The sequence below is a fragment of the Dasypus novemcinctus genome, chromosome 21 (assembly GCF_030445035.2).
Source record: "Dasypus novemcinctus isolate mDasNov1 chromosome 21, mDasNov1.1.hap2, whole genome shotgun sequence".
NCBI classification, from domain to species: domain Eukaryota; kingdom Metazoa; phylum Chordata; class Mammalia; order Cingulata; family Dasypodidae; genus Dasypus; species Dasypus novemcinctus.
The window spans coordinates 37,757,359-37,771,336 of NC_080693.1; the positions used below are offsets into that span (position 1 = coordinate 37,757,359).

The following is a 13,978-nucleotide window of genomic DNA, read 5'->3' on the forward strand; positions in this document are numbered from 1 at the left end:
AGTGAGGTGAAACAACAAGATGATACAATGTGGAGACACAATGAGGAAACACAATGAGAGACACAAAAAGCAGAGGGCGAAGGGGGCTCCTAGTGCCTCCTAAAAAGAAGACAAGCACACAATGAACAGATAAAGAGCAGAGAATGAGAGCAAACAACTGGGGGGTGGGAGGGTAGTAAAATAAATCTTAAAAAAAAAAATTTGTTTTCCAGTAACGTTCACATGCAAAAACAAGATTCCCATGGCCAAGGACTAAAAAGAAACACAGAAAAAAAAGAGGAGAGTTTGATTTGCTGGGGTGAGCATATCATGGAAACATCTTTCTCTCCATTTGACATTAATGTAGTTACAGTGGTATTTGTGCAAAAAACAAAAGAATTCCTTAAGTCTCAAAGAAATCATTAAAGTCCTAATTTAAATTTCGTTAAGTAATCTCTGTAAGGTTATTAGAAAACTTCATAAAATAAACCCAAGTCAAAGTTTAAAACAAAAAAGGCCATCAAATGAAAATGTACTTAATTTGGTTCATCACCCAACTATGGGATCCTTAAGAAATGCGTCCAAATCTACCCAGCACCTGGCAAATAAAAGTTTGCTATATAAAAATGAAATCTATAATGTGTGTTTTGTATTTTTAAGAATTTATTTTAAAGGAATCAAGGAGAGAATGCCTTAGGACTTTGATATATCACCTGCTATATATCAAAGTTCTGGCCGCACGGAGAACTACTGAATCAGATCTGCATTTTAACAAGATCCCAGGTGATATGAATCCCTGAGTAGCAACGCCTTAGAGCACAGCACAAATGAAGACATCCTGTCAGAGAATGAAATGCATTTAGCACCCGACCACTAAGGGGAAATTCTGCAGTTAAGCACTATCCCACTGCCCATGTCTCACTTTTTTAACGGATATGGCACACGCAGGAAGTACATTGGTTAGGTAAAGTCAGTTTCCTCTTTAGAAAGAATTCAAAAGCTCGTTCAGTTGTTGCAGAGCCTATGATTTGTTTCTGTTTCAGATCTTCAGAAAAAAGGAAGTATATGAACACAAAGCATCTAGAGGACTTGGGAAGGGAGAATCCATTTCCAAACTCACCTCCTGTGTTCTCACTGTAAATTTGGTCCTTTCTATTCACAGAATTTCAAACACTGCTCTTTAAAATTTTATACTACCTTGGAGTTGTTTTCTTCTCCATGAAATATTTCATAAGGCCTCAGTCACCTTTAATCCAATCATGTTGCTACTCAAGTGCATTTATTTGGCTTTATGAAACATCTAAAAATGTAGATCTTACTGCTGAGTGAATTTCTTCATACTTGATGAGGTGCCATGTTCCAATGTCAACTCATCACATATTCACAACTCTGAAAGATGTGCTGTATTGTTTACAGCTGAAGAAAGTGAGGCTCAAAGAAGTCAAATAACTTACCCAAGTTATTTTGACCCTAACAGTCTGACTTCAAAGACCATGCTCTTTCCACTACACCATACTGGTTAGTACTTACAGATCAAACTTTATTGCTTTAAAGACTTCTGAGGTAAATCTGAAATTAAATATTGGCTGAAAACATTTCCTGTATTATACGTATTTCTTGCACTCCGCATATGTGTGGTTGAAGATCATTCAACCTCAAATGCTATCTATCCACCTCCAGGCAAAAACAATGGTTTGTAACAGTGGTTTGTAACAATGCAAAGAATTAAGAATTATACAAACCATAGATAACTCAGGATCTCAAAAAGAAAACTGTAAAAGACATTGTTTATGTTGATAATATTCTGAACCAATTTTCCACTAAAATCTCTACTATAACAGACCATTAAAACTTATTTACAGGGGAGGAGATGTAGGTCAGTGGTTGAGCACCTCCTTCCCAAGTATAAGGTACTGGGTTCAATCTCTAGTACCTCCTTAAAAAAAAACAAAAACCAAAAAAAAAACCATTTACAAAGTGTCTACATAGCTGAATCTAATCCCAGTGCAACTGTTTTTAAAATTTTATCAAGAGGATGAGCTCATAAAATGCCAAAATCATCAAGTTTATACTTCAGTACAAATCCACCCAAAAGCCTGAGGTATACTTCACAGCCCTCTAAGACAAAAGCAACTGATACATTTTTTTTCTGAGTTTAACTATTAAAAAGTAATAAAACCTATGTAGAACCTGATTTAAGATATCTCTGCTCTTAAGTAGCAATATATATATAGTACAGTATAACATGTATAATATAGTACTGTGTGTATTTTAGGAAACTAACTGGAATATACCACTATTTCCACTCAAACATGCATTATCATGAATTTATGGAAGTGGAAAAGAATTTTCATTCTCCAAATTTATGTAAGAACTGATTTTCCTAATTGCTTTGCTAACAGGAAATTAAAACTAAAATTTAAAATTAGAGACTAACTTTAAAAACTGTCAGTAACGAGAACATACTGATCAAAGATAAGGCAAAGTAAAGATATAAAACAGTAACTGCAATTGAAAAAGCTAACCAAAATATTTCTTCTTGGTTCATCTGAAAGGTACTACATTAGCTATTTGTCTTTGCACTGACACCAAGACAGTAGTAATTAGTAATAATAATGGCAATAATAACAAACAATACAGCAGTGGCATCACTATTATTGAGCAACTATCGTGTGCCTAGTCCTTATATCCATGACCTCATTTAAATCCACCACCACTTTGGGAAGGAAGCATCTGTTGATATGTAAAATATGCCCACACCACAAAGCTGGTAAAGCAGCATAGTTGGAATTCAAATTTAGTCTGACTCAAGTATGTACTTGTAAGTACTGCTACATTGTTCCTCTTGTCTCTCTTATAGTTAGGCATTTTTTTAAATCTTTCAAAATGAAAATTTGTATTACAACATATGATTTGGTAGTCTCTCATATTAGTGGTCCCCAATGAACCATGAACCACATCTCCTGGTATCCATGCCCTTGTGCAGTCCTCTCGCCTTGAATCTAGGTGGTCCTATGACTAGCTATTGCCCATAACAACACAGTGGAACTGATCCTGGGCCAGTTTCAGGCTTTAGCCATAAAAGGGTCCAGCATCTTCTGCTTTTGTATGCATGTGGACCCTGAGCCTTCATAAAAGAAGTATGGCTATCCTGCTGGAGATAGAAAGACAGAACCAGAGAGGCTGGCCCAACCACACCAGTGTTTCAGCTGAGTCCTGCTACCACCAAGGCTCTAAACATGTGAGGTGATGTTCCACCATCCTGGACATTCCAGCCGCAGGTGCCTTGTGACTGCAACCACATGAGTTGCCAAACAAAACCAGCAGAAGAACCACCCAAATGAGCCCTAATCAACCCCCAGAATTATAAGCAAATATAATGGCTGCTTTTTAAGTCACTAAGCTTTGGCATAGTTTACTACGCAGTAAGGGAAAATCAAACCATATGATAAAACAAATGTTTAATTCTTGACTATGTGCATTAATGAATAGGGTGCATATAATCAAGACCACAGACTTTCTAAAAAGAATGTCTGCAAAATTACATCCACAATATACATAAAGGCACTCATTCAGCAATTTCTGAAGTCTAATATGAGCCAGGAATTGAGATTATAAAGATGAATAAGACATGGTTCTGGCCTCAGAAAACTCACATACTGGTAAAGGAGACAGACATTTGCATGCACAAGTAACTATAATAAAAGGTTCTTACATAAGTGAAATAGTCACAAACTGCAATCAAAGCACAAAGGGGATTTCTGATGCTAAGGAAGGAGGAGACGTTTAAATAAATAGCCAGTTGGAAAAGGAGGGTACATTACCTTGAAACACAGTAACATTTAGTGAAATTATTATTATCATGGCTAATACTTATTAAGCAATTCCTATATCCTAGGAATTGTGCTGCATATTTTAAATGTTTCTCATTTTAATTCCCACCTCAATCAAGTGAAGTAGGTACTATCCTTATCCTTATTTCACAGATAAAGAAACAGGCTGAGGGAAGTTAAAATTCCCCAAGGCCTCGGGCTATTAAACGTTTGAGAGTAGCGGTAAATGCTAACAAGGTAACATAACTGCAAATATAATTAATTAATTCATATGCCTCAATAAGAAAAAGCTGTCCTACATTTGCTTGGCTTTTCAGATCCTAAATCAGTCTTATTATTTACTGGATTTAGAGTAATAAGACTAGTTCTTCCCTACCAAAATTGTACATACATTACAATCTACATTTTAAAAATACATCTATATAGAGGAAAACTAGGTGACATTCACTCACACACTTTTTAGCTAACATAACTGATACAGGATGCTTGTTATTCTCATTTCCTCTTACATTTCAAGTTAGTTGTAGCCTTAACAAGCAACCTTGAGGTAAATGGATTATTTGTAAAAATATGACTGAAAAATAAATGTACTTATGTGGTCTTTTGCACACAAACATATGTGCAGCTTGTTTTTTGTGGGGTTTTGTTGTTGTTGTTGTTGTTGTTGCCAGCTATTTAGTTTCGCTTCCAGAGCTCTGTTCCCACATTTTGGGGTTCTTGAACCAATCAATACATTTCAGCCTGCTGCCAACAAATGATACGTAACTATCAATTTAATAGATTCTATTCACCTGTGCATTAAAAATTAGGGTGCTCATTGAAAAATGCTCACAATAAATGTTTACGATATAATGCTAACTGGAAGAAAAAAATTGGATACAAATGTGCATAAATAGCAGACTCTTAACTTTGTGAAACAATATGTATTGGATACACCACAATGTTAACAGTAATTGCCTCTAAGTGGCAGAATTATGGGTTTATTTTTAAATTATTTCATCTGTTCCTGGTTTGCTCTAGATTTAATCTTTTCTTAGGATACTATAATACAGACATTTTAGGTACTACAAGCAGATTTTCATATTGTTTTGAAAACTGGTAACAGAAGGGGAAGTGGGAGATAAAAGGAGCAATAATAGCTTTCTTTTCTTTACTAAGCTATTAAGACTTCCTGCCCTGTTTTTCTGAACTTTTTTCTTTTTCTTTCTTTTTTTTCACTGAGCTCTATATCTTTCCTAGTTCTTAACTAGTATGCTCTATGTGTTCAAATTCAATTCTGGAAATAACGACCTAAAGAAAACCTGGTATTCCACATTAGGAATATCAAGTTACTAATTAAATCTTCAAAAACTTATTTGAGGGCATGGATGTAGCTCAGTGGTTGAGCACCTGCCTCCCATGTACAAGGTCCCAGGTTCAATCTCCCGTACCTCCTTAAAAAAAAAAAAAAGTTATTTGGAATCAGCTGTTAAAGAATGAAAACACAAGACTTAATCATCAAATGGTCACATTTTAGAGGTTAAGACATGTTAGATGTTACAATGATTACAGATGTTAAGGCACACTTTAATTAAACATGTAGGCTTAAGCTTGCTGATCATTATTTGCATATCTTTGCATAATTATCTAACAAATGTATGATATTTCGAACAACTTTTTAATCTTGAGGATAAACCATAGCATTTTAGGAAGACCTTTCATCCAGATTTAACCATAGAAACCAGCAGAGAGATGAAGTGGTAATGTTGTACTCCAATATGTTTCAATTGTTAATGCGCACACTTATCACCAGAGGATCTTGTTAAAGGGCAGATTCTGATTCAGTAGCCTGGGCGGTGCCTAACAGTGCATTTCTGACAAGCTCCCAGGTGGTGCCACCGCTGCTGGCCATGGTCATTTGTATTAATAGTAGCAAGGAACTAAGGAAGACCATTGACGGGAGCTGGACAAGGCCTCATCATATAGTACCTTAAATTAGGTACGAGGGTCTGGTCATGTACTCTGAAGAGCCAAGACTTGCTTTTGTCAAAGTCCTGAGAGAATGAATCACACTAAATAAAAGGAACATGAAGGCCAACATATTCATTTCATAGAATGAAATAATAACTGCACTGCACACAGACTAAAATAACGGCCTTTCTCCTTATAGGCCTTTCTCCTCAGTACCTCAAGCTAATCTTTTGAAAACATACACAAAAATGGAGTTTCTCAACTTAAAAAGCTTAAGGGCCAGGCCATTCTGTGAGGCATGAGTGGCCAGCTAACGTCATTATATGACACCTTGATCAGTTCTTGACTACAACGAGCAGAAAAGCCAACACAGTAGAAGTACAGCAAGTGTTGAGAAACAATGGAAGCAAAATCAAAAAATGAATACACAAGAACTTAGAGGCTTTTGTTTTGTTTTTTTGGACAATGACAAAAAAATGTTGATCAGCCAACAAAGTAAAGGATAAATCCATGAAGGCGGTTGTCTGTTTTCCTGGATCCTTAGGATCCTGAAGTACCTGAGGACCCACAGTAGGCACCCAATAAAGATTTAATGAGTAAATTAACAAATGAGTACTTAAGGAGAGAAGGTGCTCATTTCTTCGGTATTTACAATTTAGTCCCAAGGATTCCAGGGAGCTATAGAGAACCATTCTTAATGATTTCAACATCAGTTAGGCCAGGCTGGCTGTAAACATTATCTGATTTCTTTAAGGCAACGAACATCTCTCTAACCTTTAACTTATTTAAACAGTGAGTGTTACAGACTACCCTTACATTCCTACACAGAACTTCCTTTTCTCTAAAAACAGAGGGTTGGGCCTAAACTTAACCACAAGAGAAGAAACTGCTACGTATCGGCAGTTGTTTTGATAGAATAACTTTAAAGATTTTATTCTTCTTCCTTCTAAACTTTCATAGACATGATTTATTAACACAAGACAAATTTCATGAGAGATTTTTTAAAAGTGAGAAACAAAAGCAAAGATAAAAAGTGGCCACTCACCCCCCCAAGGGAAAAAAAAAAGTATCCTAAAAGTTATGAAAAACGTTAAACAGAGTTACCATATGACCCAAGTCCACTCCTACGCATATACCCAAGAAAACTGAAAACATGTCCACACAAACACTTGTACACCAATGTTCATAGAAGCATTATTCATATAGTCAAAAAGTAGAAACAACACAAACGTCCATCAATGAATGAATGGATAAATAATTGATGTATGTTCATACATACATGGAATAATATTCAGGCATAAAAAGTAATCAAGTACTGATATATGCTATAATGTGGATGAACCTTGAAAACATTATGGTAAGTGAAAGAAGCCAGACATAAAAGACCAAGTATTATATAATTCTCTGTTGATGAAATGTCCCAAATAAACAAATCCATAGAGACAAAATGTAGATTAGTGGTTCTCAGGGGCTGAGAGGAGTGTAATGGGTATGAGGCTTCTTCTTGGGGTGATGAAAATGAAAATGTTCCGGAATTAGTAGTGATGGTTGCACAGCTTTATGAACATACTAAACACCAATGAATTTATACCTGGAAGCATGAATTTTATGATATGAGGATTATATCTCAATTTTTACAAATCCTAAAAGGAAATAAATTCAGCTAGTAAAAAATATACACAAATAGGGAGCATCACTTCCTCTTGGCTCTTCTCATCCTTCTCCCAGGTAAAATCTTTGACCGAAAGGCCATATATTTTATCTACCTATTCTGAAAATGACTGGAACCCTAAAAATATCCTAACTATTACACAACAGCAGCTGCTTATTTTGATAACACTTTTGTAACACAGACCTTCCTTAAAATACAAGTTGCCAGAGGACTTATTCTACAAACCCAAACACAATCCACAAGAATTAGCTTTGAAGAGAAATGCTATTATAATGGGCACTGTCACCAAAACACATTCCAGTTCACAAGAATCAGAAGGCAATGTCATCATGAACCTGTGATGGATGTTCTCTTATAGTTTTCTATCTTGAGCCCAAGAGACAATGGGCCTCACAAAAGCAAAAACCTACATTAGGGAAGTGGATGTGGCTCAAGCAATTGCGCTCCCACCTATCATGTGGGAGGTCCCGGGTTCAGTTCCAGGACCTCCTGGAGAAGAATGAGCAAGATAGCGAGCTGGTGAGATGGGGAGGAATGACGAGCTGATGTAACAAGATGACACAACAAAGAGATACAAAGAAGAAAAACAATGAGAGACACAACAAAGCAGGGAGCTGAGATGGCTCAAGCAATTGAGCACCTCTCTCGGCATGGGAGGTCCCAGGTTGGATTCCTGGTGCCTCCTAAAGAGAAGATGAACGACACAGAAAACACACAGCAAATGGACAGAGAGAGCAGACAGCAAGAAAAAAAAAACAAGGTGGGGAATAAATAAATAAAAATAATTTTTAAAAAAATCTACGCTAAATTATAGAAAAGTATGTTCTCTATTTAAATTATTGGATACAAATTTAAAAGAACATAGTTTTGAAAATTGAATACTAAACCATTTCGGATGGGATCACACTAAATTTTTAAAAATGCATTCATATGTGAGAAATGAATAAGTACTCCTCTCAGGTATTAACCTCATTCATTTACTGTCAGCTCTATTGCTTCTTAGCTGCTGATGCAAAGTTAAACAATAGTCATGCTCATATAGTAAGAGGCATTTTAATCTCCCTCTTTTTAATTGATGTCCTAGATTTAGGTTTCTTACAAAATAGCAGAAGGAATAATGCAGATATTTTTAAATAGAAGTTGGGATGAGTCCATTGTAAGGCTATGAAAAACACTCACCAAATCAGGAAGGCCATATTTAGATACTGCTCCCAGTTATGCCAGTAAAATATGAATGATGCCTGGCCAACACCAACTTTAAAAGGATGCTGGAAGGTAGGATTTTAACATATCTAAGACAAAAGTATGTTAAGTATCTCTAATAACGAGAGTATCCAAAGCCACTGTTATTATGCCACTATTCTAGTAGTTGTACATTTTCAGATTCTACGTAGCACGAGAGTTACTGAGATGACAATATAAATTAACATCAATTGTAAAAGTCAAATGGAATTCCATTCACTCAAAAAGCATTTAAGTGCCTATGTTAATAGTAGCCTGAGGATTATCTGTCTTAATACACATTGGCAGTAGGTTATAATCTTTTTCTGTAAATGTTGAAGGGGTGAAGGAATCACATGGTTTTCCTCTATCTTTGATACCCTCTCCCTACTGGAGGAGATAACTGTGCCACTTCTAAGTATATTTAGCCTCGCCTTTCTTAGCAGGAGTCCCTTCAAATCTGTTTTACCATGTCCCTACCCGTCTGTATTTCCCCCAACAAGCATTTCATTTTCCTTCTTCTGCCTTTCCAACACAGCTTCACCTTCACCTTAAATTCAAAGCCATCCTAGAATGGTATTACTTAAAAAAAAAAAGAAGAAGAAGCTTTTTTATGCATTCAAGATGTAATATTATTAAGTACTACTTTCAGGCACTGAACCCATTCACTTAGTGTTAACTCTGCTTTCTCAAGCTCTATTTCTCCTTCTATCTCTCTGTCCTTAAGTCTTCTGCTTCCAATATCCATTGTCTCCACCTTCATCTGGCCCCAAGTCATAGGCCCCACGTTTTCCTCAGGATCTCAAAAATCAATCCGCATCCCCGTAGCAGGTTTTTCCAAATAATCTCCACCTTCCCCAATTCTCTTCAGTCATCCCTGGTCACTGTGATCCCCTGGAAGTTTGCTCAGGCAGGTCCCTCACCCTCTCTCTGCCCAACCTTGGGCCCCCAGTGCTGGCCCCATCACCGCCCCAATCAGTTTAGGGAACGCCCCTCACTCCATTTCAATCCCCAAATTTATTCCTTCCTCTTAAGACGTCCCAGCACCCACAATCGCCCCTCATACCCCACTAGGTTTCACCTTCGGCACTCCTTCCCTTCTCCCTTCACGGTCTGCAGACACTCCCACCTCCTGGAGCCCGCACTGCCCTCGCCCGGCCGCCCCGGCCCGGCGCCGCCCCGCGGCCCACAGCGCTCCTCCCGGCGCAGCTCTCCGACCTGCCTCCGCGCCTCCCGCAACCCCTGCAGCCTCTGGCCCAGCTCCCGCCGGTAGCTCTGCGCCGCCACCACGTTCTCGCGGGCCTCCTGCAGCAGCAGCTCGGGCTCCAGCTCCATTGCAGCCGTAGTCCGGCGGCACCGCAGCCGGCCGCGGGGAAGAGCCCTCCAAGGCCGGCACCACAGCGGAGCCAGCCGGCGCGGCCTCGCTCGGGCGGAAGCTGTGCCACGCCCCGCCCCGGCACGCCCCGCGGCGGGTGACTGACGGCTTGATTGACGGCCGCGCGGCGACGCTGCGCGGATCCCGCGTCCGGGTCCCCGCGCCGCTGCTGCAGCAGGCGACCGGGCTGGACCCCGGGCCCACACAGCGCCCGGGCGCCGGTGCTTCCTCGGGAAACGCATGGAGGCCTGGGAAGAGTAATAACTAGCACTTCGCTAAGTGCTCCCCACATCTTGCCTCACTAACAGTCCCACTTGCATCATTTTAAATGGTCTCACAGTAGAGAAAACAGACGGAGAGATGAATCAACTTTCCCAAGCCCTTGGTGTTTCAACCCAGACCTGACAGGAGCGCCCTGGTTCTTAAATCGTCATGATACTGCCTCCCTAGTAAATGAGAATCTCACCAGCGGCAGGCATTTTTTCAGGTTACTACGAACACACACCACGCTCTGAGAGACCAGATACGGGCCCCACTACCTAGAAGCGTATAGTCCAATGAAGGACCAAAGACAAAGGCCGCAGAAACTAAGCAAACTTTTTCTGTAAAGGGCCAGATGGTAAATATTTTTCACTCTGCGGGCCATATGGTCTCTTACAACTACTCAACTCTCGTTAGCAGGAAAGCAGCCATAACAAACAAATCGGCATGTGCAAATAAGGCTTTATTTATGGACCCTAATATTTCAATTTAATAGAATGTTCACATGTCAGGAACTATTCTTTTCTTCCCTTTTACTTTTTCAGCCACTTAAAAAGGTAAAAACCACTCTTAGGTGAGTTGTACGAAAACAACTGGTAGGTCGGATTAGTCGACCAAGGAAGTCAAAGCTGAGGCCAGCCAGGACCAGAGACAGGAGGCCATTTGCTCAGGTTTACACAGTGATCTAGGGGCTAGATCCCAGTTTTCCCGGCCCACTAAGGTGCTTACTTTTTTTTTTTTTTAAGATTTATTTATATCGCCCCCCTTCCCCTACTTCCACCCTGCTGTTTTTGCTGTCTGTGTTGTCTTCTCTTCTCATTTTCTCTCCTCTAGGATTCACCCGGATTCAATCCTGGGGGACCTCTGATGTGTAGAGAGGTTCCTTGTCAATTGCGCCACCTCAGCTTCTGGTTTCTACTGCTCTTCACCTTGACTCTCCCCTTGTCTCTCTTTTGATGAATCATCATCTTGCTGCTCTATCGTTTTATGCCAAGTAAATGACCCCGATGCAAGGAACCAGAGAAGTTTAGAAAAAGGAAGCCCCCCTGGAGAAAATAGGAAATTAGATTTTTCCTGAAGATAAGGTGGCCTGGCACTTAGGAGGTATTCAACAAATATTTGTGGAATGAATAAAGGTCTTAATGAAACAAAAAGGACTGGACAAAGGTAAGCAAGACAGAACATAAAGATGTGGGGCAGGAAATAAGTACTTGAAGATGGGAGTATAAATGGATTGTTTGAGAAAGAAGGAGCAAATCAGTTTGGCTAGAGAGGTAGAACTGAGATGAAGTTAAGAGAAAAGTAAAGGCCATGGAGTTCAAGTTAAGATGTCTGCCTTTAATGAAGTAGACATTAAAGTTTTCTGCTTGTTCAGTGACATTTGTAAAACAATGTTTTAGGAAAAAAATGATGGACAGGTGGGACTTGGGTCATAAGATAAGGTAGGGCTTATGCATAGTAAATTCTCAATAAATAGTTTTCAGTGAAAGAAATATACTTAAGATAGGTATGTGGGTGGTGAAAATTAAGCAAAATCATATGGTGTTAATCCAGGTGGGATATGAAAGAGGCTAGAATTAGGATGATGACCTTCTTTACAGAGGTTTGACAGCAAAGAGGAGAAAAAAATAGTCAAATTGGGGAAGCGGACTTGGCCCAATGGATAGGGCGTCTGCCTACCATATGGGAGGTCCGCAGTTCAAACCCTGGGCCTCCTTGACCCGTGTGGAGCTGGTCCATGCTCAGTGCTGATGCGCGCAAGGAGTGCCCTGCCACGCAGGGGTGTCCCCCGCGTAGGGGAGCCCCCCGCACAAGGAGCACGCCCTGTAAGGAGAGCCACCCAACGCAAAAGAAAGTGCAGCCTGCCCAAGAATGGCGCCACATACACGGAGAGATGACACAACAAGATGACGCAACAAAAAGAAACACAGATTCCTGGTGCCACTGACAAGAATGCAAGCAGACACAGAAGAACACACAGCGAATGGACACAAAGAGCAGACAACTCGGGGGCGGGGGGAAGGGGAGAGAAATTTTAAAAAAATAGTCAAATTGCACAAGGGAATAGGAAGGTTTAGGCACAGACTGATGAGTATAAGATAGGATTTATTAAATGGTCTTGAGCATAATATGTACTGTGTGCTCTATAAAACTAATTGAGGGAAGCGGATTTGGCCCAATGGTTAGGGCGTCTGCCTACCACATGGGAAGTCCAAGGTTCAAACCCAGGGCCTCCTCACCTGTGTTGTGAGCTGGCCCACACACAGTGCTGATGCGCGCAAGGAGTGCCCCGCCACGCAGGGGTGTCCCCCGTGTAGGGGAGCCCCGCGCACAAGGAGTGCACCCCTTAAGGAGAGCCACCCAGCTCGAAAAAAGTGCAGCCTGCCCAGGAATGGAGCCGCATACACATGGAGACACAGATTCCCACAGAAGAACACATAGCGAATGGACACAGAGAACAGACAACGGGGGGGGGGGGGGGGCAGTGAAGGGGGAATAAATTTTTAAATAATAATAATAATAACAAAGCTAATTGAACAGAACTGCACCCTGCCCCTGAGCGGGTCACTACAAAATTTTAAAAATTAGAAGGAAAACTTCCATAAAACCAAGATACACTCCATTGTTTCATGCAGATTTATTTCTGTGGTCTATTAACTGATGGGAGTCAAGAAGTGTGTAGCTAATATAGGCTTATTATACCAAACCCAACCAAACCCAAAGAAAACTAAAGGAAATCATGTGAAACAATTCCCCATGTTTGAAATTGCTGGAAACCTTGCTTTTAACTTTAGAATGTAAGTTCCTAAAGAGTAAATATTGTTGTTGATAGTGGAAAGGAAGATAATCTAGAGGTGGCAATGATAGGAGCCAGCTGGATATCAGGCAAAGTTTTGCAGATTTATAATCTCTGTAACATCACATTTGTCCAGAGTCAGCTTTTCAAGCATACCCAAAGGTCAGCAGAATCAGGAAGACAAACTAATGTTAATAAGACTTACAAGAAACAAAGATATAAGAAACTTGCCAATTTATATATTTACAATGAGAAGATAATTGCTGTGCAAATTGCAAGTGGAAAATCAAGTTATAACTAAAGAGTTGATTGATAAACATGGATTCAGTACAGAATATATTGATTATCTGGTCAACAAAGTCTTCCCCTCTCCTTTCTCCAGCCTCCTCCCAGGAAGTACCTAATTAATTGAACCAGGCATATGCTGACATCTTTTTGTGCTCTGACTCCTCATTTTGCACATTAATACTATTAGCACCTTCTTTAGAATCAATTGGCTACAATTAAGTAAATCTTAGGCCCTAGTTTTTTGTGTGTTTTTTTTTGGTAACATTTTATTCAAGGTAGTAGTCATGTAATTAGAGAAGAGAAAGCAATAAGAGACATAGTCTTCATATATGCCAACAATTATAAATCAGTGGACAGAATCAGAGAGGATCCCATTTAGATTAGCAAGAAAGAAGATAAAATATCTAGGCAGGGAGTGGATGTGGCTCAAGCACTTGACCACCCTTCTTCCATATGCAAGTCCCTGGTTCAGTTCCCAGTACCTCCTAAAGAAAAAACAATGAGAGACAACGAACAAAAACAATGCGCAAATAGATGAGGGAACCATCTCAGGAGGGACAGGGAAAATATCTAGGCAGAAACTTATCAAGAAATCAAGAAAT

At 39.8% G+C, this 13,978-nt stretch overlaps 1 protein-coding gene across 1 annotated transcript in view; it reads right to left on the minus strand.

Moving 5' to 3' along the window:
* CRLF3 (cytokine receptor like factor 3) overlaps positions 1–10,298 on the minus strand; it is a 56,241-nt gene extending 45,943 nt beyond the window's left edge. Inside the window, exon 1 of the mRNA XM_004454877.4 lies at positions 9,874–10,298. Coding sequence (XP_004454934.2) covers positions 9,874–10,272 — 399 coding nt within the window. The 5' untranslated portion in view covers positions 10,273–10,298. The remainder of the gene's footprint in view (positions 1–9,873) is intronic.
* Positions 10,299–13,978: the final 3,680 nt, after the last annotated feature.